This window comes from Choristoneura fumiferana, chromosome Z, assembly GCF_025370935.1.
Source record: "Choristoneura fumiferana chromosome Z, NRCan_CFum_1, whole genome shotgun sequence".
NCBI classification, from domain to species: domain Eukaryota; kingdom Metazoa; phylum Arthropoda; class Insecta; order Lepidoptera; family Tortricidae; genus Choristoneura; species Choristoneura fumiferana.
In genome coordinates, this window is record NC_133472.1 from 35,861,402 (window position 1) to 35,889,302 (window position 27,901).

The 27,901-nt window shown below is 37.5% G+C and overlaps 1 protein-coding gene across 1 annotated transcript; it reads left to right on the top strand.

Annotated features, from left to right (window-relative positions):
• The first annotated feature begins 209 nt into the window (after positions 1-209).
• Positions 210-27,851, top strand: twz (BTB/POZ domain-containing protein twz). Its single transcript, XM_074098772.1, has 4 exons — positions 210-364; positions 17,259-17,428; positions 24,600-24,805; positions 25,675-27,851. The coding sequence occupies exons 2-4, from the start codon at positions 17,265-17,267 to the stop codon at positions 25,821-25,823; spliced, it is 519 nt and encodes a 172-aa protein (XP_073954873.1). The 5' UTR covers positions 210-364; positions 17,259-17,264; the 3' UTR covers positions 25,824-27,851.
• The last annotated feature ends 50 nt before the right edge of the window (positions 27,852-27,901 follow it).

The window sequence follows — 27,901 nt, forward strand, 5'->3', positions numbered from 1 at the left end:
TGTCGCACGGGCGGTACTAGAATTACGACTCATTAAAGCCCTCAGTCTTCGACTTCGGGCTTCTAATAGACTCTCGTTCGTAATTCCTTATTTACCGCCCTTAAGACGCAATGTACTATACGTCAGAAATGTGCTAGTTACGAGGAACGTGGCACCCTCACTTTTAACTCCTTTATTCCGTCTTGTAGCGGAACTTTACTACTAGCGCTGGCAACACTTGAAAGCTGGTTGGCGCGAAGTAAAGAACGGTGCGACTAGCGTGCTCTATCGCAGTTCCCCAGTTCACGAGCGAGTACGTGTGGTCGCGCACCAAGTTGCAGCAAGTTGAACCGCGAATCCCGCTCTTACGCCACGAAATAAATAGGTAAGTTATAGTTTGATAAGTTCAGACATTTGTAAAAAGTTGTATGCGTTTAGCAATAAAAGTATTGTGAAATCTAAAAAAGCGAAACGATGCTACTATTTTCTATACTGGTGCAAGCTCTACTTCTATAAAATTAGCTCTATTTGTTTTGTATGTATGAAAAAGCACTTTTATAATAATTTAGTGATAATTTTGTTTTAAGTACTTTCAACCATATTATTTCTGTGATTTCTGTTATTAGATTTTTTTTTGATGTTTTATTTTATTTCGAAACTTAAAATCTATAACCTTTTTTAGGGTTCTGTACCCGAAGGCTGACAAACGGGACCTTATTAATGTCGCTACGCTATTTATCTGTCTTTCTGTCTATATCACAGCGCTGTATCTCGAGAACCGTAATAAATAAAAGTAAGTAAATCAAATTTACAAAGTTTAAATGTCTTTCCTAAGATTGACTGGAACTTGGCCAGTTTTTTATGGGATCCATTTCATCGTAAAATTGATGATCACCATCACCAATTTCAGGAAGAAATCTCGCCAAGTAAATAATTGAAACGTCAGTAAAAATACTGCCATTATTAAAATAATAAATTCTTTGAAGTGAATTACATACTTATGCGTAAATAATTGTTAAGTTTCTTTGATAACTTTAGATTTTTTTATAATGTGATGTTGTTTATACCTACTTCGCTTTTTTAGCATTAGAAAGAAGGTAAGCGATCTTGACGTGTCTTTTTATTGAAAAACACTTTTGAAAAATAATTCGCAGCAAATACTTAGTAACAATTAGCAAGGACATAAATATGACCATATGTCCTTGAAAACCGTTTTAAAAAAAGACATGCTTTTGGTATCATAAGTATCTAATAGATACTGTTTTTTTAAAAACGGTTTTCAATAAAAAGACTCGTAAAGATTGTTAACCCTTTTTCTAATGCTAAAAAAACGAATAAACTAATCCAAATAAAGACTACCATATTTTGTAGCAGATTTTCTTTTTTATGATTTTATAGTTTTGACTGTTTCTAATTTAGAACTTACTCTTGGTCGGTCTTTAATTAAATGTTCATCCCATCTACTCAAGGATAGACTCGGTAGAGATTCTCTAAAGGGACAATTCCTTTGTACATGTAAGTACCTATTTGCTTCTCAAAGTCAATTGTGTTTGATTCTTTGTTCTGGTACAAAGTTACTAAAGCCGTATTACGTAAGTCTACCTTAACATTTCCAAACACCGGCGCTTCAAGCATAGGTTTTAACAAAACAAATTGTCATCTCAAAGCAGCGAGCGCTTCTAGCTGTGTGAATTAGTAACAAAAGTTCACATAATATTTAACACTTTAACTCGTTTAAACGTTGCTTAAGAAAAAAAAATACTAAAAGAGTTCAATAGGTACTCAATGTGATTCTCATTCTATACGTTGCTTTAAACGAATAATTCTTAAATATTGATTTATTTCGAGGATTTCAGAAACGACTCTAATAATTTCGGTTAGATTTGCTATGTAGAGGTTTCGGTGGCAACCAATCGATCATGCTTGGTCTTATTTAACTCTCTGGGGAAATGCGTGTCGAGTTTTAGTGAAGCTCGGTCGCCCATGAACGTCACCAACATTAATATCTGCCACAGCAGAGCCTGCAAAAATATCTGACATGTCCTGTCGGCCCTAGAAATAGAATCGGTTTTATTGTGTTAGATATTGGGGCTGGTGACTACATTTTATTATTAACCAATTCAGTTTTTTTTTTCAAATTAGTCTTTGCGCTCGGTCTCGCTCGCAACTGGTCTGGTCAATAGAAATTTCGCTAAAATTACACCGTGGTCTTTATTTGTAATGTGGGAAGAACACACGTGTAAAATTTCATGTTTCTAGACACAGGTAGTGCTGATTTTGCATTATTATTATTGTACATACGAAATGCTAATCCCGTGGCAATACCTGAATAAAAAGGTATCCAAATTTGATCTAAATCTGTCACATATTCCCATACTCCCAAACTTTCGCATTAATAATATAGTTGGATTTACAGCATACAACCACAAGATGCAATAAAAGGGTCAAAGACCTTTAGTAGCATCGGCATAGATATCACTGCCTACTTATGCCGCACTCAGAAACCGAATAGAATTTAAATCGTCTACAGATATATTATTCATGTACCTATTTACTAAGTAGGTAGACTGGTACTCTTAAGGAAATGGAAACGTGAAACAAACTTGCTTAGGTTATTTGCATTACAACTTTGTATAGGAAATTATGAAACAAGTTAGGTTAAGTGCGACGAGTGACGACTAAGATAGTTAATTTGGCTTGCATCAAAGTAAAAAGTAAGGTATTCTATAAATAAATGTGAATATGGAAATGCATAAATGGCTGTCGATGTTAAAAGAGACGAAAGCTTTTTTCGCTACATACGAGTGCCTAAGCTATTTTTGTTTGTCAGTTTTAGGTATTAGTCCAGTTGCATATTAAGTTATTAGGTACGTACAGTCGAGTTCATAAACTTTTGAGCAAAAATTTGGTAGCTCTAAAAAAGAGTGTACTTATCTATCTATTTAATTTGACATTTCTATACCTAATAATAATAACGTAGCCACAAAAAATTGACAGATTCCATTCCTTAACGCCGATGTTTCTCAAACTCTGCACAAAAGCAAACGAATACAGTTCCGGCTTCGATCTTAAGTATTCTAAGCAAATTTTCTGAAATAACAGTAAACCGAAATTAAAATTTAATGCCGAAACTCGCCGAAACCATAATCAAATATTCGGTCAGACACTAGCGTGAGGATATAAAAAATATTTTTCGAAATGATTGTTCTGTAGATGAGACCCTTGGGCTACGTAGCCCGAGGTATCAAGCGTTAGGTGTGCCAGAATATCGTCGAGAGGCCGCAGGCGAGGCGGCGCCTCGGGCGGCTGCCCGTGCCTCACGTAGGTACCTAGATCGAAACCAACGAAACACTTTAATATTCAACGAGACCAAAAGCTTTAATTTGAAACGAAGTCATTATTTTGCTTTGTCGAAACATTGCGACCATGGAGGTAAATTAAGTCACTCATTGAGCGACTGCATTGAAGGGGCGGTGGTATTCAAAAATAAGTGACACTATCAATTCCATACTAGTTACCCATGTAATTGTAACTCTGAATGTTACCTTTTCCCACTTAATTTTCAAACTGCTGAATCGATTTATGTATAAAATTTGGTAAGAGATAGTTTGACACCTTCGGAAGGACTACCTATAGGATAGTTTCTATTACACACGTGCATTATGTTTATGATTTTGCTTAGCTGTATTACTGTAGTTGTTCAAAAATAAATGTTTTCTATTACATTCTCTTACCGGAATTTGTACCTAAGCTCCTTTGCTGCTCCGATCTGATGGAGACTGTGTATTATGGGTGCTTTAATACTGCTTTGTAGCTACCTAACTTCTGAATAAAAGTTCATAAGATTTGTACAATTTTAAAATCGACTCTACTTTGCCCATGAATTGATCTGCGGGCTATGGAAACTTACACGAAAATTTCACGGTTTAACTACAACTAAATACTTACTACTCGTAAATACTTAAGCTACTCGACGTTAAAACTAATCGCATGGGACCCGTCATCTCACAATGACGTTCTAAGTTTTTTTTCTACGTTAACGCAGCCATTGTGGCTGAATAAATAATAAATTTATGATCTCAAAAAATCGTATACCTACGTATATTATAGTACCGAGTATCCGCTTTGGCCCTCGGCGATGTACAAATCGTGACGTTGCTCATATAGTTCATGTTCCTCACTTAATTTATTAAGTAAGTACTTAAGTATTGGGAACTTGTAAAATTTTGCAATTATTACACGCATTGTCTCACAAATGTAGTGCGTAATGGTTTGCCATTGTATTTGATCAAAAAAGCTCGTAACTATTTATCGTACAGTCACCACCATTAATATCTGTCACAGCGGAGCGTGCAAAAATATCTGATATTTATGCACGCTTGTTGTGTTAGATATTGGTGCTGGTGATTGTAATTGCGATTATTTCCCCTTTGACAAACAGAATGTCTCGGTTTAAATCTTTAAGGTAAATTACAAACATCATCATCATATCAGCCGTAGGACGTCCACTGTTGGACATAGGCCTCCCCCACAGACCTCCAGTTGCCTCGGTTGGAAGCGGCTTGCATTCACCGTGAACCCGCGACTTTAACCAGGTCATCCATCATCTCGTTGGTGGACGTCCTACGCTGCGCTTCCGCGATCTCCACTCCAGAACCTTTCGGTCCCAGCGACCATCTGTCAAACAGTCTTTACCAATGTGTGTTGCCAGTGATGACATATGGATCCGAGACGTGGTGCTTTACTTTAGGCCTTACAAATAGGCTCAGAGTTGCTCAGCGAGCTATGAAGAGAGCTATGCTTGGGGTTTCTCTACAGGATCGAATCAGAAATGAGTAGATACGTAGAAGAACAAGGATCACCGACATAGCCAAGCGAATTAGCTCGTTGAAGTGGCAATGGGCGGGCCATATAGCACGGAGACCGGATGGCCGTTGGGGCTGAAAAGTTCTCGAGTGGAGACCGCGGATCAGCAAGCGCAGCGTAGGACGTCCACCAACAAGATGGGCGGATGACCTGGTTAAAGCTGCGGGTTCACGGTGGATGCAGGCCGCTGCCAACCGAAGCAACGGCTGAGATGATGATGATGACCATCGGTCCTCCGTGCTATATATGGCCTGCCCATTGCCACTTCAACGCGCTTATTCGCTAATTACAAACAACTTACGACAAAATTCTATTTGAAAATACAAACTGAAATATAGATGCACAGAAAAAACAGAAAAATAGACCATCACTGGGAATCGAACCCAGTCCTCGGTAATCCGTACCGCGTGCTATACCGCTACACCACTGATGGTCAACGGTACCGACAGAATTTCCCTATGCACTCATATCTCAGCTTGTGTTTCTTACTTAGTCACTTAAGCAGCGACGCTAGCGACATCTATGCGTAAGCCCTCAAACTTTTTCGCATTCCTTTGGAACTAACGCTCACCCGGAAAGAGATATCGTTTCTAAGCAATCAAATTAAGATCATCAGATTATATTTAGTAATGATGATAATGAAAATAGTATAAGTATAGTAGTAGTATTAGTAATAGTATAAGTAAAATACCTGATGACCGAGCTTAGCTTGGGCTAAAACTCGATAAAAAGCGTTTTCCCAGATAAGACCCAGCTAGATCGATTTGTCATCGCCGGGAACCCCCACATACCAAATTTCATCGATATCGTTGGAGCCGTTTCCGAGTTTCCTATTATATAAATAATATATTTATACCAGACTTGTTTGTTTAAAGGTATTAGATATATACTTTTTCTAGTACCTAGCCTTGGTTTTTATTGTCTCACAAAGGTGAGGAAAGTACAGTATACCTAGATACTCCTCGGGGATAAAACTGATTTTGCCTTAGTCGCGCTTGAATCCTTCACCGCTCTCAGGACTCCACAGCTCACAACACCCTCGCTACGCTCGGGAGTTAAATCTGAAGTCCTTCGTTACGCTCAGGATTCAATATCGCGCCCGTGACATAATACAGTGCTTTATCCCTTTGGTGTACAGTATAGGTACCATCTAATGTCAATATTTTTTTATTCTATCTTTAATAGTTTCCGTAGCGCATGCGATGAAAGACAATTTTATGTTATGACTATGTTTTTACACCTTGAGTTACATTATTGAAGTTTTAGTACTGATTCTTATTTTTTTTTATATAATATAGCCTATGTCACTCGGATATAGTGTGGCTTCCCAACGGTGAAATATTTTTTTTATTCGGTCCAATGCAAACGAACAAACAATCAAATCTTTCCTCTTTATAATATTAGTATAGATAGCCTATGTGTTATTCTGATGTATGAGCTATATCATTGTAAAGTTTCATCCAAATATATTCCGTAGTTTTTGCGTGAAAGAGTAACGAACATCTAAACGTCCAAACATACATCCATCCATACAAACTTTCGCGTTTGTAATATTAGTAGGGTAGTGGGACTAGATTAATAAGATAATAAGGTTAACAAAGGCTTTATTTCTTCGCAAGTACAGGAGCCTCATTAAGTCTAGCAGTAGGTAATTATGTTTTCCCTGCATCTTGCTACCGTATTGCAGCGTACGCTTGTTGGCAGTAGCTACATTTAACTAGTGGCCGTTATTTGCTTAGGTACAGTCAAGGGCATGAATATCTGTACAGCTAGAGCGTCAAATAGGTGTACACATTGACCTTACGGTTAGTTTTTTTTTATGGTAAAGGGGGCAAACGATGGACACCTGCAACACTAGAAGATTGTAGTGGAATCAAGGTGTATTGATATTTTTGACGTCTTGATAATATGTAATATATTTATGTCCCTGACTGGACATACTCTTTCGATAGAAGGTAAATCAATTTCTTTTAAATTGTCGAAGTAAACTTTTGACTTTATTAATGAACTAGCGCCCCACCCCGGCTCCGCACGGGTACAATATTCAAAATAACCCTCCTTTGGACAGTCGGGTAAAAAGGTCTCCGTGCCGGCAGCCCGTAGTTTTCACGGGATTTTTTCTAAAATCTGGTCAAGTGCGAGTCCGACTCGAATAATGAAGGGTTGCGTACCGTTATCTATACTATGGGGGATGACGCTCGATTTTCATGAAAATTTGCACTTTAAAGTTGATTATTTCGCAAACAAATCACTTAATCGAAAAATCGTTTTAGCTAACCTCCTAGTTTTTCAAGGCCTATCGAACGATACCCCACACTATAGGGTTGGATGAGAAAAAAAATCACCCCCACTTTACGTCTATGAGGTATACCCTAAAAAACATTTTTTTTTTTATTGTACTATTTTGTCGGCATAGTTTACATATATATCCGTGCAAAATTACAGCTTTCTAGCATTGATAGTCCCTGAGCAAAGCCGCGGACAAACGGACAGACAGACAGACATGGCGAAACTATAAGGGTTCTGTTTTTGCCATTTTGGCTCCGGAACCCTAAAAACGGCAAAAAAACACGTTTGTTGTACGGGAGGTCCTCTTAAATATTTATTTTATTTAATAACTAATTAATTTAATTACTTACAACTAAATATTCTGTGAATATTTCAAGGGTCTACCTGTTGCGGTTTGCACGCTCTTAATATCGGGCATAAACGGCACTTAAATATTAATTTTATCCTTTTTTGGTATTTATTGTTAGCGATACGATAATCACAGTTCATGAGTGCCAGCCTGGTGACTGACAGAGGGACAGTGGAGTCTTGGTAATAGGGACCCTTCCTTCTTTTGAATACGGAACCCTAAAAAGTCTCTAAGCCAGGGCACTTCACACACATTTGTCAGCTCTATTTATATTTTAAACCTCATACATCCTTGTATATTGTGATTTATAAGTATTTTGTTTATAATCATTTGTTTTAGTTTATTAAAAAAAAGTCTATCTGCCAAGTTACTTGAAGCGCATTATTTTTGGTAATGATGGTATTACGAAAGCGCTGCTAGCTTTAAAAAGTGACATGTAAAAGAGCCATTTGCTAAGAGCTATTTACTTGAAGAATAAAAATTTTGAAATTTAAAAAACCGGCCAAGTGCGAGTCGTACTCGTGCACGAAGGGTTCCGTACCAGTATCTATACAATATTAGACATTAGCAAAAAACGAAAGCAAAAACAAGTTTGTTGTATGGGAGCACCCCTTAAATATTTATGTTATTTTAATTTAACTATTTATTTTTAAAGTGATTATACAACTAAAGATTCTGTGATTATTTCAAGCGTCTACCTGTTGCCGTTATTATCAAGCAAAAAACGGCAAAACAATCACGTTTGTTGTATGGGAGCCCCTTAAATTTTTTTTTCTGTTTTTAGTATTTTTTATTATAGCGGCCACAGTAATACATAATCTGTGAAAATTTCAAGTGTCTAACTATTACGACTCAAGAGATAGAGCCCTGTGTCAGACGAACGGACAGACAGACAGCGGACTCTGTAATAGGGTTCCGTTGGCATCCTTTGGGTACGGAACCCTAAAAACGAACTAACCAAATATAAACAACACTCAATTCAAGTCACATAGGATGCGCTCACAAATTAGACTTATATAGTTATGTTAAGTATAAAGGTCCGTGTATTGGTACCTTAGACGCGGCGTGGCCCGAGGGCATGCATAAACTATTGATAAAGCGGAGGGCGGCAGCAGCCGCGGGCAGAGCCGCCGGCGCTCGCATTGTGCTCAACCACGCGCCATTGTGCCGTTCCAATCGGTCCTGGGTAATGTTGGCCTTTACCCACGATCAATGATTAAAATTCAGAGACAAACGCCAGACTAGCTTTTAAACATGGGTCTATTAGAGCGCTTTAAATGCAAGAGGACGTGGACGCGAACACCACTGAGTCTGGTCCACAAAACTGGGAATAAGAGGAATTAAAATGTTATCGTTTGTTAAATATAAGACAAAAGCTCTTTTATGGGCACAAGAGAAAGAAAGTACAAAAATCAATAAAGTATAGGTTAAAAACTTAAGATGACCTGTTGTATGTAGTAGTAACGGTCCGTCCGTATAGATAAGTTTGCGTTCCATATTTGAAAAACCGGCCAAGAGCGTGTCGGACACGCTCAAGATAGGGTTCCGTGGCCATTACGAAAAAATCCAATAATATTTTTCTAAGGATTTCGTATTGTGTACGAAATCTTCTAAGTTTAGGTATAATTTATACTTTAGGCTGCTATTTACTCTGAAGCTAATAATAATTCTCAAGCAATCTAAGCCGTTAAAATTTTCCACCCAACAGTTTAGATTTCAGAGGGGGGGCACTCGATTTTCATGAAAATTTGCACATTAAAGTTGAATATTTTGCAAACAGATCACTGAAGTGAAAATGGTTTTAAAAGACCTACTTATCCCACACTATCAGGTTAGTCGAGAAAAAAAAATCACCCCACTTTATGTCTGTGGGAGGTACCCTAAAAATATTTTTATTTGACTAAGGAACCCTAAAAATGACTTCAGTCCCACTCCCATATCAATTATGTGCACTAATACATTCAACAGGTCATCTTCATAAGTTTTTTACTTATTTATTTTAGGTATTTATTTGTCAATAAAACAACAGCATTTATTTAAAAAACTAATGCGCTGTATAAATTCAAATTATACCAAGAAAAAAAGAAAAAGACAAAAAAAACTAATTAGGGATTCTTGAACGGCGTCTTTGTCGCTACCCTTAAACGGCGGACCCCACACCCTCCGGTCCATATACCTACATATACTAGGTACCCACTTTAATAATTATTATTCACTAGTGTTTACCCGTAGCTTCGCACTCGTAAATCAATAGATCCAGCAGCTGAATTGAAATTTTGGGATTTTTGAAAATTTTCCGTGGGAATTCCCCATAATTAAATCATGGTTTTCATTGACGTTACATTGAAAACAATCATGTCAAATTTCATGACTCTAAGCCCAGCGGTTGTTGTTTCGAGATTTTATCCCTATCCCGTGGGAATATCGGAATAAAAAGTAACCTATGTTTTATTCCACATGTCCATGCAGCTATCTACGTACCAAATTTCATCCAAATCCATCCAGCCGTTTTAGCGTCAAGGAGTCACAAACATACTCACTCAGTCACTCACGCACTCACTCACAAACTTTCGCATTTATTATATTAGTATGGTAATAAAGACAACTTTTGCTGTGTTAGAGCTTCGACTGGCATAGCGCTGAATACACCCCCATGTCTCACTTTGTATTTTCGATATCCAAGAAACTACTTTAGCGGGTCACAATATGCGTTAACATTTAAGAATGATCGTGGATTGAAAGGGAAGCACCAATTTAAGTGCAGAAGAGTGTCGCTTTTGCATCGTTGGTTACGTCATAGGTAGTCAGTAAGTCAGTAGGTAGGTACATTCCATTCCAACTTTCTACATTGCACCCATACGTGTGGGTATTTATTGTGAATGTAACTTTACTTTATAATCAAACAGTAGATTTTACAACAAGTGCATAAAACGCGCCATTTTATCTGAAACAGTTATATTCACCCAAGCCACAAGCGAGGGTTGATGGTTAAGTCATGCGTATAAAATGAGTTTTAGGAACAAGTTATATCTGCTTTTCACTTCAATTGCGGGGGAATTAAACAGCAACGTGGGAACAAATGTTTATTTACTAGTAGGTACCTTTTATTTTCCACGCATTGCTATTATTAAACTGATCAATATTGTCTACTTTTATTATTTTTTGTTAACATAGAAAAATATTTTTGTTAATAATTTTGTTTTCTACATTTTGTGTTTTGTTGCTGTTGGCGCCTGATTGCCTTGGTCATAGACGAAGATTTTACTTTACGCTCTAGAGCATAAAAAGTAATTTTCTGCAGCCTAAATCCAGCATATAAATACAAAATAGACGAGCAAAAGAAGTGACAACATTATTTTCTTGTTATTTACTTTAACTTAGGATAAACCCACCTATTGATTTTAACTAATAATGTTTTTTAAACTGAAACTATTGTTATGGAAAATGTTCAAGCTGGCTTCTTTAAGAAGATTATTAACGTCTTTCATTAGTGTAGATCCCCGGTTTTTTGTAGCATTGCGGTAAAACAAAGAAAAAATAAGACTTTTGAGTCAAAACAATACATAGTCCGGCACTATAATATTGGCATCAGTGCCATGGCCAAAGAAGCTTCTTTAAGCCTAGACAAAACATTCTATTCTCTAAAGATTTTCATGATGACAAAAAAATATTTATTTAATAATGTTCTCTTTTTTAACAACCTGAGCACACATTGGACACAAACAAAATTGAGATAGTGAGTTTTTGAGATAGTGAATTTTTATATTTCAATAAAATTGAATTGATGGATTAAAGACCTGTCGCGCCATAAAATGGTTAAAAGCATTTACATATTTAATTCGTACTTAGTATAGTTGTTGCCCGCGAATTTATCTGCGAAGAATTCGTTTATCGTGCGGTCTTTGAAACGTCTCCTTTTTAAGGATAAAAGGTTATTTATTTATTCTGGTCTTCTAACAATAATACATGCAAAATTTAATGGCAATTTATTCATCAGTTAAGGCGTGAAAGTGGAAAAAACAAACACTTTCGCATTTATACTATAAGTAAGAGGTACCAACTAAGCCAAAATCCCGTGGTAGCCTAGTGGTTTGCCTTATGACCTCTCAAGCAGAGGAACGTGGGTTTTAATCCGGACTCGCACCTTTAAGTATCTCGTATTCATGACTGGGCAAAATTAAATTTGAAATTTACCACGAGCTTTACGGTGAAGGAATACATCGTGCGGAAATCTACAAAACCTGCGAAGCAATTCAATGTGTGAATTTCTCAATCCGCAGTGGGCCCATCCAAGTCCTCTTATTCAGAGAGGAGGCCTGTGCACAGCAGTCGGACGTATATAGGCTGGGATGATGATGATGACGTACCTACCAAATAAAATATAGGGCAATGAGAATGTACTGGATATAAAGCTTGTGCCAGCCTTAACGCCCGAGGGAAGTAATTACAAATTTGAATGGATGCCTGGAAGGGCCGTGCCGCGGGGCTCGCCTCTAGCTGTCCCGGCTCTCGCTTATTTGTACCAACCCTAAAGTTACCTCCATTTTATATACAACTTTTCTTGTTTTAGTTTATGTCGATGTCGATGAATTGTGAGAAAAAAATGCACAGTCAACTACAAGATAACGATACGGCTAAACTTTCAAAAATATTTACACGACCTTAATGTCAAGTGAATAAAGTCGTGTATATATATTTTGTCACTTTGGGCGTATCGATCTCTTTACAGTTGACTGTACCTAAAATATCATCATAAATATCATGGGACACTTGCCACCAGTTGAGCTAGTCCCAACTAAGCAAAACATCGTACTATGGATACTAGGCAACGGATAAACATACTAAAATACATATTAAACATGCAAGACCCGACAGCAAATACTTGTATTATTCGTACAAATTATCTACCTACTAAATAATTAAAGAATCCAACGATAGAGTCAGAAATAAGACAGCAGCGAAAAGCTTTTCCAGGCATTAACTCAATAATTACTTACCTAAACTCTGTAAAATTCTTCTTATAAATTAATTAAAAATATAGTGAAAAAAAGCGGCCATTATTTATAACGGTTGTTATTTTGAGATTTAAGCCCTATCCCGTTGGAATATCGAGATTAAAAGTACTCTATGTTTTAATCCAGTTTATTAACTAACTTTTTGCCAAATTTTATACAAATCCATCCAGCCGTTTCAGCATGAAGAAGTAACTAACATACTCACTCACTCACAAACTTTTGTTTTTATAATATTAGTACCTAGGATTTTCGACTATTGAAGAAAGAAAGAAAGAAAGAAAATATTTATTCGTACTGCTAGAGCCAGTACGTGTCAGATACTTTTGCACGCGCCGCTGTGGCATATATTAATGCAGGTGACTGTACCACGATTTTATTACGATGGAACAAGATCATCTGGTACATATTTTTGAAGCATCCCACAAGTACGTATTTTTAGATTCAAACGAAATTAACTATGAAAACTATTAGGTACCTACGTACTTTAATTGTATGATTGTACGTGGACTATATACCTACAATATGTTGTCAGTACTTATGTAATGTACTTCTTAAGGTTATTTATACCTTTAATAATATAATATCAATATCATAATATCAGGGGAAATTTGACACCAATTGACCTAGTCCCAAAGTGAGCATAGCTAGTGTTTTGGGTACCTAGGCAACGGATAAACATAAGTATAAATACGTATTATAAAACAGCACACATTCGCAAATAAATATTCGTATTTTGCATACAAATATCTGCCCCGACCGAGGTTTTTTTTCAAGGGAGGTGGAGAATGCTCATAGAATACTGCCGAGCCGGTTTCGGCAGCATGCCCGACTCACCTGGGAATTGCTCACCAGACGCCTACGGACTAAACTCCACCCCCTGAGGATTGAACCCAGGACCTCAAGCTTCGTAGTCAGGTTCTCTAACCACTAGGTTATCTGGTTGTCTTGCTTTAAGCCTTTGCACTCTATAAAATGAAAATATCTAACAATTTCCTGTGCAAATTAATTAGTGGACAATACGTAGGTCGATGCGATGCAAACCCCATTAACATGATCGAGTTATCCGCTCAAAGGATTAAACGTTTTATGAAAGAATCTCGCTTGATTGTTACCACAATAAAATCAAACCGGTAGTATCTACCAACCAATATATTGTGCAATTCTACTAAGGTATGTGTAATTCTACTTTAGCTTTCGACAATTATGCATTCATACTAAGCTAAATTAGCTGGACATCTGGAATAAAACATAGGCTACTTTTTATTCCGATATTCCCACGGGATAGGGATATAATCTCGAAACAACAACCGCTGGGCTTAGAGTCATGTCATGAAATTTGGCAAGATTGTTTTTAATATAATGTCAATGAAAATCACGATTTCATTTCCTGGAATTCCCACGGGAATTTTAAAAATTCCGAAATTTCAATTGGATCTATGGATATTTACGTGTGCGAAGTCACGGGTAAACACTAGTAAAGTAATAGTCAAATACCTACCGTATTCACTTATAATTGCGACAGTTTCTGCCGCAAAGAAATTCAAAAGCTTTTCCTGCTATAATAACTTTAATGCCAAAGGAAATAGTTTTCTCGGTGGTTTAACCGAGTTTCATGTAGATAAATTAATTAACGAGGCTTCCTTTAGTAAAGTCTTCATATACTTAGGCATTTAATATAAAAATGTTAAGATCTATTTTCCGGAGCGTTACAGCTTAGGAATCTTTAAAAAACGAGCCTACCAATTCCTAAAAGGGTCGGCAACGCATCTGTGATTCCCCTCGTGTTACGAGTGTCCATAGGCGACGGTGATCGCTCTCTATCAGGAAGACCCGTCTGCTCGTTTGCCCTCTCTTATATATATAAAAAACGTAAGTACAGTCAGCATCAAAAGTAGCTGGTTACTTTTTTACTCTGTCTCATTAACACATTTCTCAATCTTGTATGGCGTTAATTGCGCGGCTGTAAAACGACAAAGTACAAAAGTAACCAGCTACTTTTGATGCTGACTGTATTATGTTGGTTTACAGTAGATCAAAAGACCTATCTAACGATACTATGGGTTCCGCACTACGGGTTCACACTAGAAAGTCATCCTTGGAGCGCATGAGCTCGAATTAAGAGTCGAAAAGGTCGTCATGGCCGAAATCTTCCCAGTCATCATCACACGAGAAAAAGAACTATCCCGACTATATGTGTAGGGAAGGAACCCTAAAAAATATATTTTTATTTTTATGTACTATTATTTACTGTTTTTTTTTAATATATAAAAATTAATCCCTATTTCCCTTGGTCACGGCATCACGCGCGAACGGCTGGACCGATTTCGCTAATTCTTTTTTTGTTGTGTGCTATCGTCAGAAGGTTCTTATAAAATAATATTTAGAAAATTAAAAAAAAAAACTACACCGGGGTGAAGCCGCGGGCACCAGCTAGTCTATAAATATTTTTTTATAGGTCTGGTCGACCAAGAAAGTGCTTTACCAATTTTTATGTCAGTTCTTACTTCAGAAATAAAACAATAAGCTGATGAGACTTGTGAGTGAAAATAGGCGTTGACGTTTTAAGCACTACAAGTGACATTAAACCTTAGGGTGCCGGGTGGTAAACCAATTTCTTGGTCGACTAGGTATACTTAAAACAAATAAAAATTGGTTGATTTTAGACACTGGCCGTACGCCTATGGAGTGAGCTAATTTTGAACGAATCCTTGTTGTTATTTGACTTCTGAATAAAAGTATATTAGGTATTTATTACGGCCGAGGTCCAGTGTGCGGTCTCAGTGTGGCGCGAGCGTGTATGTCCTGAACCGTAAGTTCACATTCTCTACTAGGTATTTAGACGATGTCGCAGAGTAGGCACACAGCCGCAGGCTTGTTTATAATGAAACCAGACGGTCCTGCTCGACGCGATGCATATTCTGCTACTGGGGTTCCGCTGTCACTTTACCCGAAGGCCAGTGATACTGACTGTAGCTTGAAGCTTGCGCATTTTTTCAAGTAGTTAATGCATGCACGCTAAATATCACGTAAAATGTGACACAAGCATGTAAGTTGAGTACGAAATTCTCTGGCTAAAATATAGAAAAAGAAACAAAGAAAGAGAGAATAAATTTAGTTGTAAAAATTCGGCACAACAAAAAGTAAATTACGTACCTGCAACTAAAAAAAAGGCAACCATTTTCTATAGGTACTAAATAGGAAGAAAAAAAAGAAACATTGTGCCGAAAGAAGCAAAAAAGGGCCATGCACAGGGTGTTGCTGCTACTGTTAAAGCGATGTTTCAGTCATGAAATAATGCCCTTATTTTACGCTAAAAAAAAGCTAATAACCGCTGAACTGAAATGTAGTACGTCTTACTGAATTACTATAAGCTAGGTAATTTTATCTAGACATTTCCTCAGGATTTATATTTACGCGCAATAAATCTCAAAATCTAAACCACTAAATTAAGAGACAAGAAAATTTGCAAGGATATTCCTGATATATGGTACTTAAATGAACATAAGACATAAGTTTTAAAATTTCGTATAATTTCGGAATTTCTAAACAACTGCCGGACCTAATGCTTAATGTGAACGAATTGTACGTTAGCTTATTTGTGTATCCACTACATATAGGTATCTATAAACACATTGCTCTCTATATTTTTGGGCTAACGCATGCAAGGACGTGTCTTGTCACTTAGGCGATCTCAACTCAGAACACTTTCCGTATGAATAGGCCTTAGGTGTGAATCCAGCGAGATAGGTCGCCACTAGGCGGCTGCACTGTAGATGCATTCGAGAGATAAAAAATTATTGAAGTTGGACTCCGTCCGGTGCGAGCCCAGAGGGTACGTAGATGCTAAAAGTAGCCCAGAATAAAGTTTTCTAGTAAACTGGACCTTATATCTTTGCAATACAACCCATACAAAGGCTGGCAAATGCACCCGTAATGTTGCCAAGCCTTGTGACATTGTGGGCTTTCCGCGAGAAAATGTTTGTAAAGACCCTTTTTCACTGAAAACACGTTTGCTATGGTATTCGAATATATGACTTTACTGGACTTCATATACGGAAAATAGACTACAGTGATAAAAGTGTACACTTGTGTGTCATGTCAAAAATGAACGCAAAAAGTTCTTTACCAGCGCAATCCTTTGTTTAAGAAATAGGTACGTACATATACTCGTAGCGTTTCAAAAATTCTCGTGCGAGAGATCATCAAATTGATTTTCCGTAGGGAAATAATGGTTTTTAATATCCGGTGGCGTCGGTACATAAGGATACATGTGCATCGGAAGGAATTGGAAAGAATCCAAACAGGTTAGGAAGCTGTGAGTTTCTTAGCTTAAGTTCCTTGGAGCCGAGTTACCGATGCGGATCAATGGGTGAAGAATGCCGTGGGAGACGAGCTGGGGTCGCCCGCTCCCACGCTATGCTCGTGAGTTGCCAACAATTTCGAAAATGGTTAACAGCGAGATGTTTCTGACACTGACGACGCGGCCGAGTGTGTTGGATCTCCGTTCAATTAAGCGTTACTTTAAGTCCATTACTTAAACACCATCTCACTTTAAGTTAACATAGCACCTTAATCCAAAATACAAAATATCATTAGTAAAATAAGGTGTTATCTATGTTGTCATAAGGCTTACAGTGACAGGTACTAAACTTAAAACATATTTTTAAACTCTACGTAGGTTAAAATTTATTTCAATCAATACAATACAATACAATACAAGTACTATACTCAACTTACTTAACTTTTAATCTTGTCTTCAGTTCATCATGCTGCCAGTGAAGCCAGGCAGTCCGCAGCCGGATGGCAGCTCGATGGATAAGAAGCCGATAGCCGGCATACCACGGGTGGCTCACACCACTAAGTTTAATGCACCCGTGCATATTGACGTCGGAGGCACCATATACACGTCGTCATTGGAGACTCTTACTGCGTAAGTGTTAAAGCATCGTGAATAAGTTACTGCAGATAGTGTTAGAAAAAACCTATTTACTACAGTGTAAAGGATTTTCTAACTTACCCGAAATAGCTAGCTGAATAAGCGTCTATTGTCTTGATATTTACCACATTATTATTTTGACGTAGGTATGCATAACGATGCAAATAAATACTTTATTCTACTGTAAACTTAATTTAGCAGACCGAACTGGTACAATTTTTTCCGCATTTTATACAAGGCGTCGCTAATAAATAGCTCTTTAAATAAACTACATTTAATATACTTTGTTTAGTACCTACATAAATAGTTTTATACAAATTCGACCAAGAGTCGTCTGCCGCGTACAAAAACGCGCGGACAACGTTTCGTTTCCGCATAATGTATAGATAGACCATTAAGTGCGGGCTTTGGAGAAGCCGCCCGGAGGCGAGAAAAGTTAGCGGTTTGCATCTTTCAGTTCCTTTATTTACTCTCTGATATAGATATTAGAAAATAGTCTCAGCCGTCTTCAACCAAAAGCTCGCCTTCTAATTCACCTAAACGTCGTTGCACATAAATAAATACGTTTAAGCCCTCTTGTTCTGAGAGGAGGCCTGTGCCCAGCAGTGGGACGTATATAGGCTGAGATGATGATGAAATACGTTTTATACTCAAAATGATATTTAGTCGCAACAAGTAGACAAGCTAACTAAGTATGCTGTATTAACACGTCCATCAATACTAATTATCCTCGTATGTACCACCCATTGGGAGTCAAAATGAGATTTAACATTAGCAATTTCCAATGAATGAGAGTACCCGTATATGAGAGAATGAGAGTGCTAATAAATATATTAGCATACTCTCTGGGTTATGTACTGGTAATGTACAGGCATTTAACGGTGTTAATAATGTGCGTGGGTAGGTCTGGTTGTAAATAAGCTTGTTTTATCTGTGCGAGTGTTATTTCTGCGAGCGAGGCGGCGGGCCGGGCGCCGGCGGCGGCGCCGCGGGCGCTCCGCTCGGCCTCCGCCCCGCGCCCGTTCTTTTAATCAACTCACTCGAGGGCACAAAAATAAATATCTCGCCAATTGTACACCTCGCCAGCCTGACGCGACCGGTACCCATGTTTTCACTTCGACAAAATCAATGTAGTGATCCCAAAATTCGATGTGATAATTTTTTAACTGTCTTTTAGTGAATTCTTAATAAGTTTCATCGAATTATTTGATAACTAAGTATATTTAAATAACATTTATTTTAAAAAAAGAACAACTTTTACAATCGTGTCTTAACAACTAGAAACCCTGTTTCCTCAATAGTTAGACCTGTATATTATGGATAAACAGTGGCTTCTCTCCTTCATAATTGCTATGCTGTTAAAATGGAATGAATGCTTTAAGAAAATACAACAAAAGAAAACAATAATAAAAAATAAACAAAATAATCCCACTATATTATATTAACCATAGCTTGAAGCAATATTTTGCAAAATGCTACGTTTCATTTATAATTATTAGCATCAAATGCTAATTAATATCCTTGTTATTATATTTACTTAGGTTAAAGCGCAGTTATAAACTGTTTTACGATATCTTCAACTACATGTAACTTCATGTTAGAAAGCAGAAAATTATAGCGGTAGGTAGTTCTGAATTCTCGTACCCTCCTAAACAAGCTAAGTAATTCATGTTTACCAATTGACATTTGTACAGTCTTAAATAATCTTAATCTAACGAAGAAGAAAAAAATAAATTATTAACTGTTTTTGTTTGTTATGGATCCATCCATCCATCCCATACGTCCACGTCCCACTGCTGGGTATGTTATGGATAAACTTTAAAAATAGTGGACCGATTTTAAATGTTATTTTACTTAGAGAAACGGGTTATATTTTACATTTTATGCCGAGAAAATGTAAACTTCCCACATGACACAGATTAAGTTGCAAGAAACAGATAATAATGGATATACCTACATAGACCATTTTGAGCAGAGCTTCGAAATTGTGTTATGTCGATAGTTCGAACCAGTTCGTTGACACCCTTCAGTGTATTGTTATCAGTTATCAATTAAATGCCAGTGCTACATTATTATCAAAATAGACACTCAGACATTACTTCGATTTATGCTTATTATTAAGTTAATTAATTGAATAGGTACATCATAAGTATTTCTTCATTATTATGTAGCATTCATCATCATCATCCCAGCCTATATACGTCCCACTGCTGGGCACAGGCCTCCTCTCAGAACAAGAGGGCTTGGGCCATAGTTCCCACGCGGGCCCAGTTTGTGTAGTCATTATAGGTTCAGTTTTAGAAACTGTATGTACCTAGACATTTGTCTTAGATATTACCTATGTACGTCAGTTTATAGCAACATTTCGACATATTTTACCACGTTGCACAGGAACAATGAATATTCGCGAAACTACTGCTAGTGTCATGTACCTATGTACATATGATATGAGGCCACTCAGAATCGACATTTTTAGATACCGTAAAACGGGGTGAGTAGGAATTGCGGGGGGAGTAGGGATGCGAATCCAGAATTTATTTTTTCAATAGCTTCGTTAATTTTCGGGCTCAGGCAGGATGCTCTTAAACTAATTTGAATTTTTAGACATATTTTTTCTTCTTTTGGCAAAACTACGTTGCCAATTAAATCATAAAATTTTAAATCACAAATTCACTGTCGAAGTTGATGCTCGAAAGTGGCGGATTTTTGTTTGAAATTAACTTCGTTTTTATGTGAATTTTGCCAAAGTAAGTGTTCATGGACCTTTCAGATATCGTTTATATACTTACGAGGCTTATTGAGAACAGAAAAACATAAGTTATATTTTCCATAATTATAATGGTTTTTACATAGAAAACGATTTAACCGCATTTGAGGATTTTATGGGTACTTATGCATATATTGAGGGGTAAGTTGGGACGCCAACGGGGGCAGTTGGGTCATGAATGGGGAGAGTTGGGATGCTAGAGGGGGGAGTTGGTGTTTGCAGTTCAGGGTTGTCAATTTCCATGAGTAGTCAAAAGTGACATTATTATGATACAATGGTAAAAATATTGAAGTAACGGAGGAGTTGAAGAAATTGCAAATTAAATAAACATTTTATATTAAAACTAGCTTTTTCCCGCGGCTTCGCCGCGTTAAATTTGGGGTAACATACATTTACTTTCTGCGATCCCTTTTTCCTGTTTGGAAAAAGAAATACAAATAGGTACAGACAGACATTGTTTTAGATAGATGGTGCAATTTTTTTTCACCTTACTAATTTCATAAAAATACGTCATAAACTTGCAGAAACATATATAACTTTTCTACATAAATAAAATATTCTCTTGATAAGTCAAGCTATTGCCATAATCTGAAAGTGTCAACCATAGCAACTTTCCCATCTCACCCCATTGCTATCCCTTTTGACCCCAACTACGGGATGAGATGGGATTGCCTACTAATATGTGTTTATCGTTGAAACTATGAAATAAAACAACAAATTATCAATGATAAACTAAAATTCATACATCCGGAACACTTTTTCTTATATAAATCAATGTGCCACATATAAAAATAAACTTTTATCCAGGATTGAACTTTGATTTCGTTTCGTCCCTAGATACTCACCCCGTTTTACGGTATTTCGTCGTGCTTGATCTGATTGTAATATAAATATAGAAACAACACAAACTGTAAAATATTTCTTTGTAAGCCATGATATACTAACTGTTAGATCAGATGGGCCATGAATTAACTGAGATTAGACCAAATAATTCAACAGAACCAAGAACTAGAACCAAGGCACACAGAGTGTATAAAAATGGTTTCGCCTTTCTATCTCGCCTTAGCATACATTTACTACATCGCTGCTTCTCTGGTTTCTCTTACATTGTCGATTTATATTACACTTTATGGTGTAAGCAGTCGGATTTTCGCTTCTGGTAATCATTATTCTTTTACCGTGAGTTAGTTTTGTTCGGGGCGAGCTGAGCGGAGGCGCTGTCTGAGGCCTGAGGGTACAATCTGCCCTTGAGCTGTTGGGCTGTTGTAGGGATCTTAGCGGTTGGTTTTTGGACAATGCTAGCGCTCTAAGACTTTCCATTTTAGTTTAGACTGAAAAGGAATTGATGCTCTACGACACAACTACATACTTAGACTACAATCATTGGGAAATATCACTCTTTCGAACGAGATAAAAGTAGCTGGAAATAACTCAATCGAATTTGCGCTCTGAAGGTTCTGGCCCCTATTTAATTAATGCAAGTTATAAGTGCTACAATTCTATAAAATTGTTAGGTTTCTCATTATATAGAATTGTAGCACTTGTAACTTTAAATAGAGGATACCTAGTTACAAGTAGGTAAAAACTTAGACATAATAAGTAGTGAATATACGAGAAATATAGTTAAATTAAGCCGTTTTATATTTCAGCAGTCACAGTAAAACCCTGATTAAGTACGGGGGGGGGGAGGTAGAAAAATTCGCGGAACGAAGTAGTTGTGAATGAAATAAAACAATTGAATTATTTTTCATTTTTATTATGGTTACCCTCGAGTTCAATGCATTATTTGCATCTACAAATTAATTTGTATTAAACCATAACATTTTTTTTTCTTTGTCCTTGAAATTAGCCGAAATTACCTCCCTCACTTTTTCGTAGGTATGCTTTTTTTACTCGTAATTCTTTTTTCAAATTTGATAGCAAATAGTACTCGCGTACTGTAGGGGGTGAGAGGGGGGGGGGTTGGACCAGCGATTCGAAGCCAGACTTGACGAGGGCAGCCAGTTTCAATATGGCTCTTGCGAACTGGTGCATTGTACAGTCAAGAGCATAAAGATATCGACCCGTGGCCGTGTCGATATCTTTGCCCTTGACTGTAATACAAGAGCAACACACTCTCCCACAACTTTCGCCTTCTTTTTCCTTTAATAGCTCCTCTTAGTCTTTCCAATAGCGTTACGTAGTTATGCCCCAGTTATAGTGACGCCTTTGTCTTCATTCTGGGTACCCAACTTGCACTAACTTTTGTAATACCAAGATGATCGTGCAGGATCCTCAAAATAGTCGTATCTGATACATTAACTAATGCAGATAGCGAGCATTTTCCAGTAAGAGTTTTTTTGCGCACAATATCTGAGGACGTGGCTTCGACCGGCCTTAGTGGGCGAGGGTCATCTTCAATGGACTCTCTGCCTTGCCTGAATAGATTCTGCCACTTGTAAATCATAGTCTTACTAAGGCATTTACCCCCTTAAACAGCTGACATCTCATTCATTATCAATTTTGGAGATTTTCCTTACCTACACAGGAACTTTGTCACGGCACGATATTCAATTTGCTCCATAATGACTGATTTATATCGAAATAATTTGCTTTCAATGCGATATCGCAAAAACAAAAGACAATCTTGAGATTATGTTTTTTTACCTTAAAGGGTCTCACTATAACTGAGCATAAACTTGGTATAATAATGTTTCCTCCTAATATTTAATTCCGCGAACTTTTGCTCGTACTATCTTTACATACTTTTTTTAATTCACGTTTATCGAACTTTCGATATATCCAATAAAATATTTAGACATAAAAACTCAAGCCTATGTTTTTTGACAACCGTAATAGAATGAAGAGGTTTTTTGTTCACGCGATCACAATATAATGTAGAAGCTAGCAAAAATGTTGAATGCGTATTTTCATATAAAACAGTGGGAATGAAAAGGGGTACCTATATCTCGTGAAGTTTGACGTGGATTTTTTTGTGGGTTACTAATATTCGTTTATTTTTCATTTCTTATGTTAATGTTGTGTGTATACCGTATACTGGGTACCCCAAAGGGTGTATCCAAGGTGTATCGTAGGCGACAGGCTAGCATTCTATCACTATTGTACCGTTTATGTCAAACTTAAAACCTAAAATTGCTAAAAGTGGCTCCGAAGCGGTAATAACTTAACTGGTAACTGTGCTTTGCCTACCCCATTTGGGAATACAGGCGTGATGTTTGTGTGTGTGTGTGTGTGTGTGTGTGTGTGTGTGTGTGTGTGTGTGTGTGTGTGTGTGTGTGTGTTTTTTTTTTTTTTTTTTTTTTCTTGAGGGGAAAAATACGATTGCGTATCATAGGGCTATGGTGTTTTGCGCCCCGTATGTCGGACTCGGGCTGGTAGCGCCCTATACCGATTAAAAAACCACCTCGTTTCCTCTGCCTTCTTCCTCCCCATGGGGTCACCGTTAGGTATTTCATCACGGGGGAAGGGCTTAGCTGCTCAGCTGCTATTTACTCCTGCTGTTTGGCTACCACTCGATCTAGCTCTCTCCAGGGTGCGTAGCTCTTTAAGCACTACCGTCGCGTAGGTGTTAGTTGCCTCCCATGCCTCCTTCGTCTTCAGCATTACGGAAGTCAAGTTGTGTGTGTGTGTGTGTGTGTGTGTGTGTGTGTGTGATGTTGTGTGTCGTATGCCCTATATACAATTACGAAATGCGTCTAGAACTAATCCCGCACAATATAAGAAATGAAAATAAACGAAAATTAGTAACCTGCAAAAAAACTTTTTTTTATAGATATTCTTTGAAGTGCAGAGACATTTCTTCCTCACTTTAAATTTGTACGGAACCCTCGGCGCACTGGTATGAGTATGACAGGCACTAGGCTACTTTTTTTGCAAGTTCGTATTGTGTTAAAGTTATCTCACATCTTATGTATACGTATAAATTAAATTTCACTCACTTCAGGTGACCGGATTCATTTGAAAGGCACGAATAGGTATGTACTTTAGATGACATTACAAGTTATCATTATCATCATCATCAGCACCTCGGCCTATACGTCCTACTGCAGGGCACAGGCGTTCTCACAGAATAAGAGGATTTGGGCTGTAGTTCCCACGCGAGGCCAGTGCAGATTGAGATCTTCACAAACACACACCATTCAATTTCTTCGCTGGAGTGTACAGGTTTCCTCACGATGTTTTCCTTCACCGTAAAGCTCATGGTATAATTCAAATGTAATTTTGCACGTTAATTCCAAAAAACTCAGAGGTGCGGGCCTGGGCTCGAACCCACGACCCTTTGCTGGAGATTTAATAACTTTATAAGTTCATCACGGCTTTTTTACTACAATCAACAAAAAGTACAGTCTGCAACAAAGATAAACAGAAACTTATTTAAGTATCGCTTTACTCTTCTAGCTACCCAGATTCTCGTCTCGGCAAGATGTTCAACGGCACGATACCCATTGTGTTGGACACGTTGAAGCAACACTACTTCATCGACCGCGACGGCGGCATGTTCCGGCACATCCTCAACTTCTTGCGGAACAAGAAACTGCTGCTGCCTGACAACTTCCAATACTTCGACTTGCTGTTGCACGAGGCACAGTACTTCGAACTAGATCGTAAGTACCTTCTGATCCTAGTAATGTTATAAATGCGAAATTTTGCTCAGTGTATGTGTGTGTAAAAACAAACGGTATAAATAAATAGCCTGCAAAGCGACTTAGATTTGGCACAAGCGAATATTTACTGCAATATCTATGCGCAGCACGCTGCAGCGAGCGAGCCTATACTATTATGAGTACATGACTTTATTGGACATAACTGTTAACGCATTCATGCTGGTTCTTTGTCCGAGACTTTCAGTTGCCGTCAATGCGCTTGACCTAAACATACATGACATAACTAAATTACAACAGCGACACTGTGTACAGTCAAGGAATTTAATTCATGGGCCACCATGGAACCTTTTCAAAGGAAAAGTCATTACGACTTTCCTTGTTAATAAATGCGATGCCACTATGACGCTTACTGTGAAATGGTTCCATGGTGGCCAATGAATACCTAAATGTATCGTAAATACAAAATAGTAATTTAAGTAATGTAAGAGATGAGGTTACTTAGTTTAAAATAGTAACTTTAAGATTTAGACGGAATTTTTGATGAAGTGACTGTGTCGCGGGTAAAACACAATAAGCTACTTTTTATTTCAATATTACGACGGACGGTGGTGTGCAATTTAAAATTCCGAAATTTCAACCCCTGAATCTATAGCTAATTGTTATTGCTTGTCATTGTCATGCATATTTGAGAAGGATTTTTTTGAAATCCCGGATTTTTAAATCAACTGCTATACTTAATAGTGCACGCGAGCGAAGCCGCGGACAAGGACTAGTTAAGGCACGTGCGTTTCTTCTGCGAAGAAAATCTATTCAATACCTAATTGAACAGGCAAAGAACACAAGACTTATTTAATTAAAATTAATTTCAGACATGGTGTTTATGCTGACAAAGACTAAGAATAGCAAGGAGGGCTCGAAGCAAGATCGCGTGTGGATGAGCGACGCCACCGACCGGCTCAAGCAGGAGTCTGAGCTGCTCACACAAGAACGCGAGCGCTTGCAGCAGCGGTGGTCGTGAACTGAGGTACGATGTGTAACAATACAAATCCTAAGTATAACATGGAGGGCGAGATCGCGTATACACGAGCAACGCGACCGGCTTAAACAAGTGTTTGAGCTGCTCAGACAGGAGCGCAACCGCTTGCAGCAGCGGTCTTGCAGCGGTGGTCGTGAACTGAGTTACGATGTGTAACAACACAAATACTAAGTATAACATGGAGGCGAGATTGCGTATGCATGAACACCGCGATCGGCTTAAATAGGTGTTTGAGCTGCTCATACAGGAGCGCAAATACTTGCAGCAGCCTGCGGCGGTCGTGAACTGAGGTATGTTTAACAATCTCATTTAAACATAAGATACTCGTATGTATGCGTACAGTCGAAATGGATCGCTTACCGAGGTAAATTTTTCACAATTAATTTTATGGCATATCCTAATACCTACATAATAGTTTTTAGCAAGAAGAGCTTCGCCACTCACCTATGTCTGACAGCCATTCGCTATATTCACCTACTTGCAGGCTTACCGTACCGTCAACGGTGTTAGTAGTTGAGCTTAAAATCGTTACCAAAATCTCGGTAAATATCGGGATATTTGGTACAGTCAGCAACGAAACTTGCCGAACAAAATAACGTTACAAAAGATGCTAGACACATGAATTGTACATAAGTTACTAAACATAGTTACAAACAAAATTCCATTTACATTATAAATTTCCAAAAGTAGCTCTATACAGTATATTTCCAAAAGTGGCCGGACATTATATTTTCAAAAGTGGCTGGACAGTAAACTTCCAAAAGTTCCTGGACAGTATATTTCCAAAAGTTTCTGGACGGTATGTTTCCAATAGTGGCCGGACATTATATTTTCAAAAATGGCTGGACAGTAAACTTCCAAAAGTTGCTGGACAGTATATTTCCATAAGTTGCTGGACAGTATATTTCCAAAAGTGGCCGGACATTATATTTTCAAAAGTTGCTGGACAGTATATTTCCAAAAGTGGCTGGACAGTAGACTTCCAAAAGTTGTTGGACATAGTATCGTCTAAAAGTGATTTGTTAGATCGTTCGAATTTAGACTGATGACAATCACCGAAAAAAGTACAGCACTGTCATATAATACATTTGTCTCTTTCATTTTGGTCGTGACATCATTGACATTTTTGTTTATGCCAGCCTCTCGCTTCTTACACGTTTTTACTATTTTAGATTTTAACCGATTTAAAAAGAGGAATTTCTCAATTCAATTGTGTTTCAATTCATTTATGAATAGATTTTACAAATACTTTTCTTTGATGGTTAAGTTACACTCCAAGGGGTGGTGGTGGCTTTATTCAGGATTTTAGAAGTCAGTTTTATAAATTTTCAATTTAAAGAAAGAAAGAAGGAAAGAAAACACATTTATTTAACGCCATAAAAAACAAACATAGGAACAAACATAGAACAAATAAAGACATACATGACGCTAAACAGGTCCCCACTCAGCATAATTTAATAGTTTTACTTTATACCATACAAGGTTTTCTCGCGATGTTACTTGTAGATCGTTCCTATAGCTCCAATTTATACCCACTGAAATATTTGATAATAACATGCAGTCATTTGAATTATGAATATTTACTTACGTCTAAAACATAATTAGAAAAGTTTTTTTTTTATTTATTTCCTAGATAATCGTGTATAATAGGATTAACAAACACCGGATGCCGGTCCGGCTACAAATTTACATATATCAGTGGATTTATGTAGTCAGACTTTTTCATCAAATTTTGATATTTTACAGATCAGGCTAATTATGTAATTAAACATGTTCAGCAACTTTTGTAAAAATAATGTACATCGACTTTTGGTATTCCCAAATGTCTACAGAGATTTGTACAACAGCTTGCAGTTGTTGTTGTTCAGATGTTTTGAAAATTTGGATGTGCTCATGGACTTTCGTTGCTGACTGTACCGATATCAAACCCTCGAGTTCAATGGAGTAGGTACCTATACATAGGTATTATTGCTACTCTCTCTGTTCATCTTAAAACTCTGAAATACCGTTAAGAGGCGTTTTTTCTTTTCTATCGTTTAAGTGATCTAACTTTTGAACAA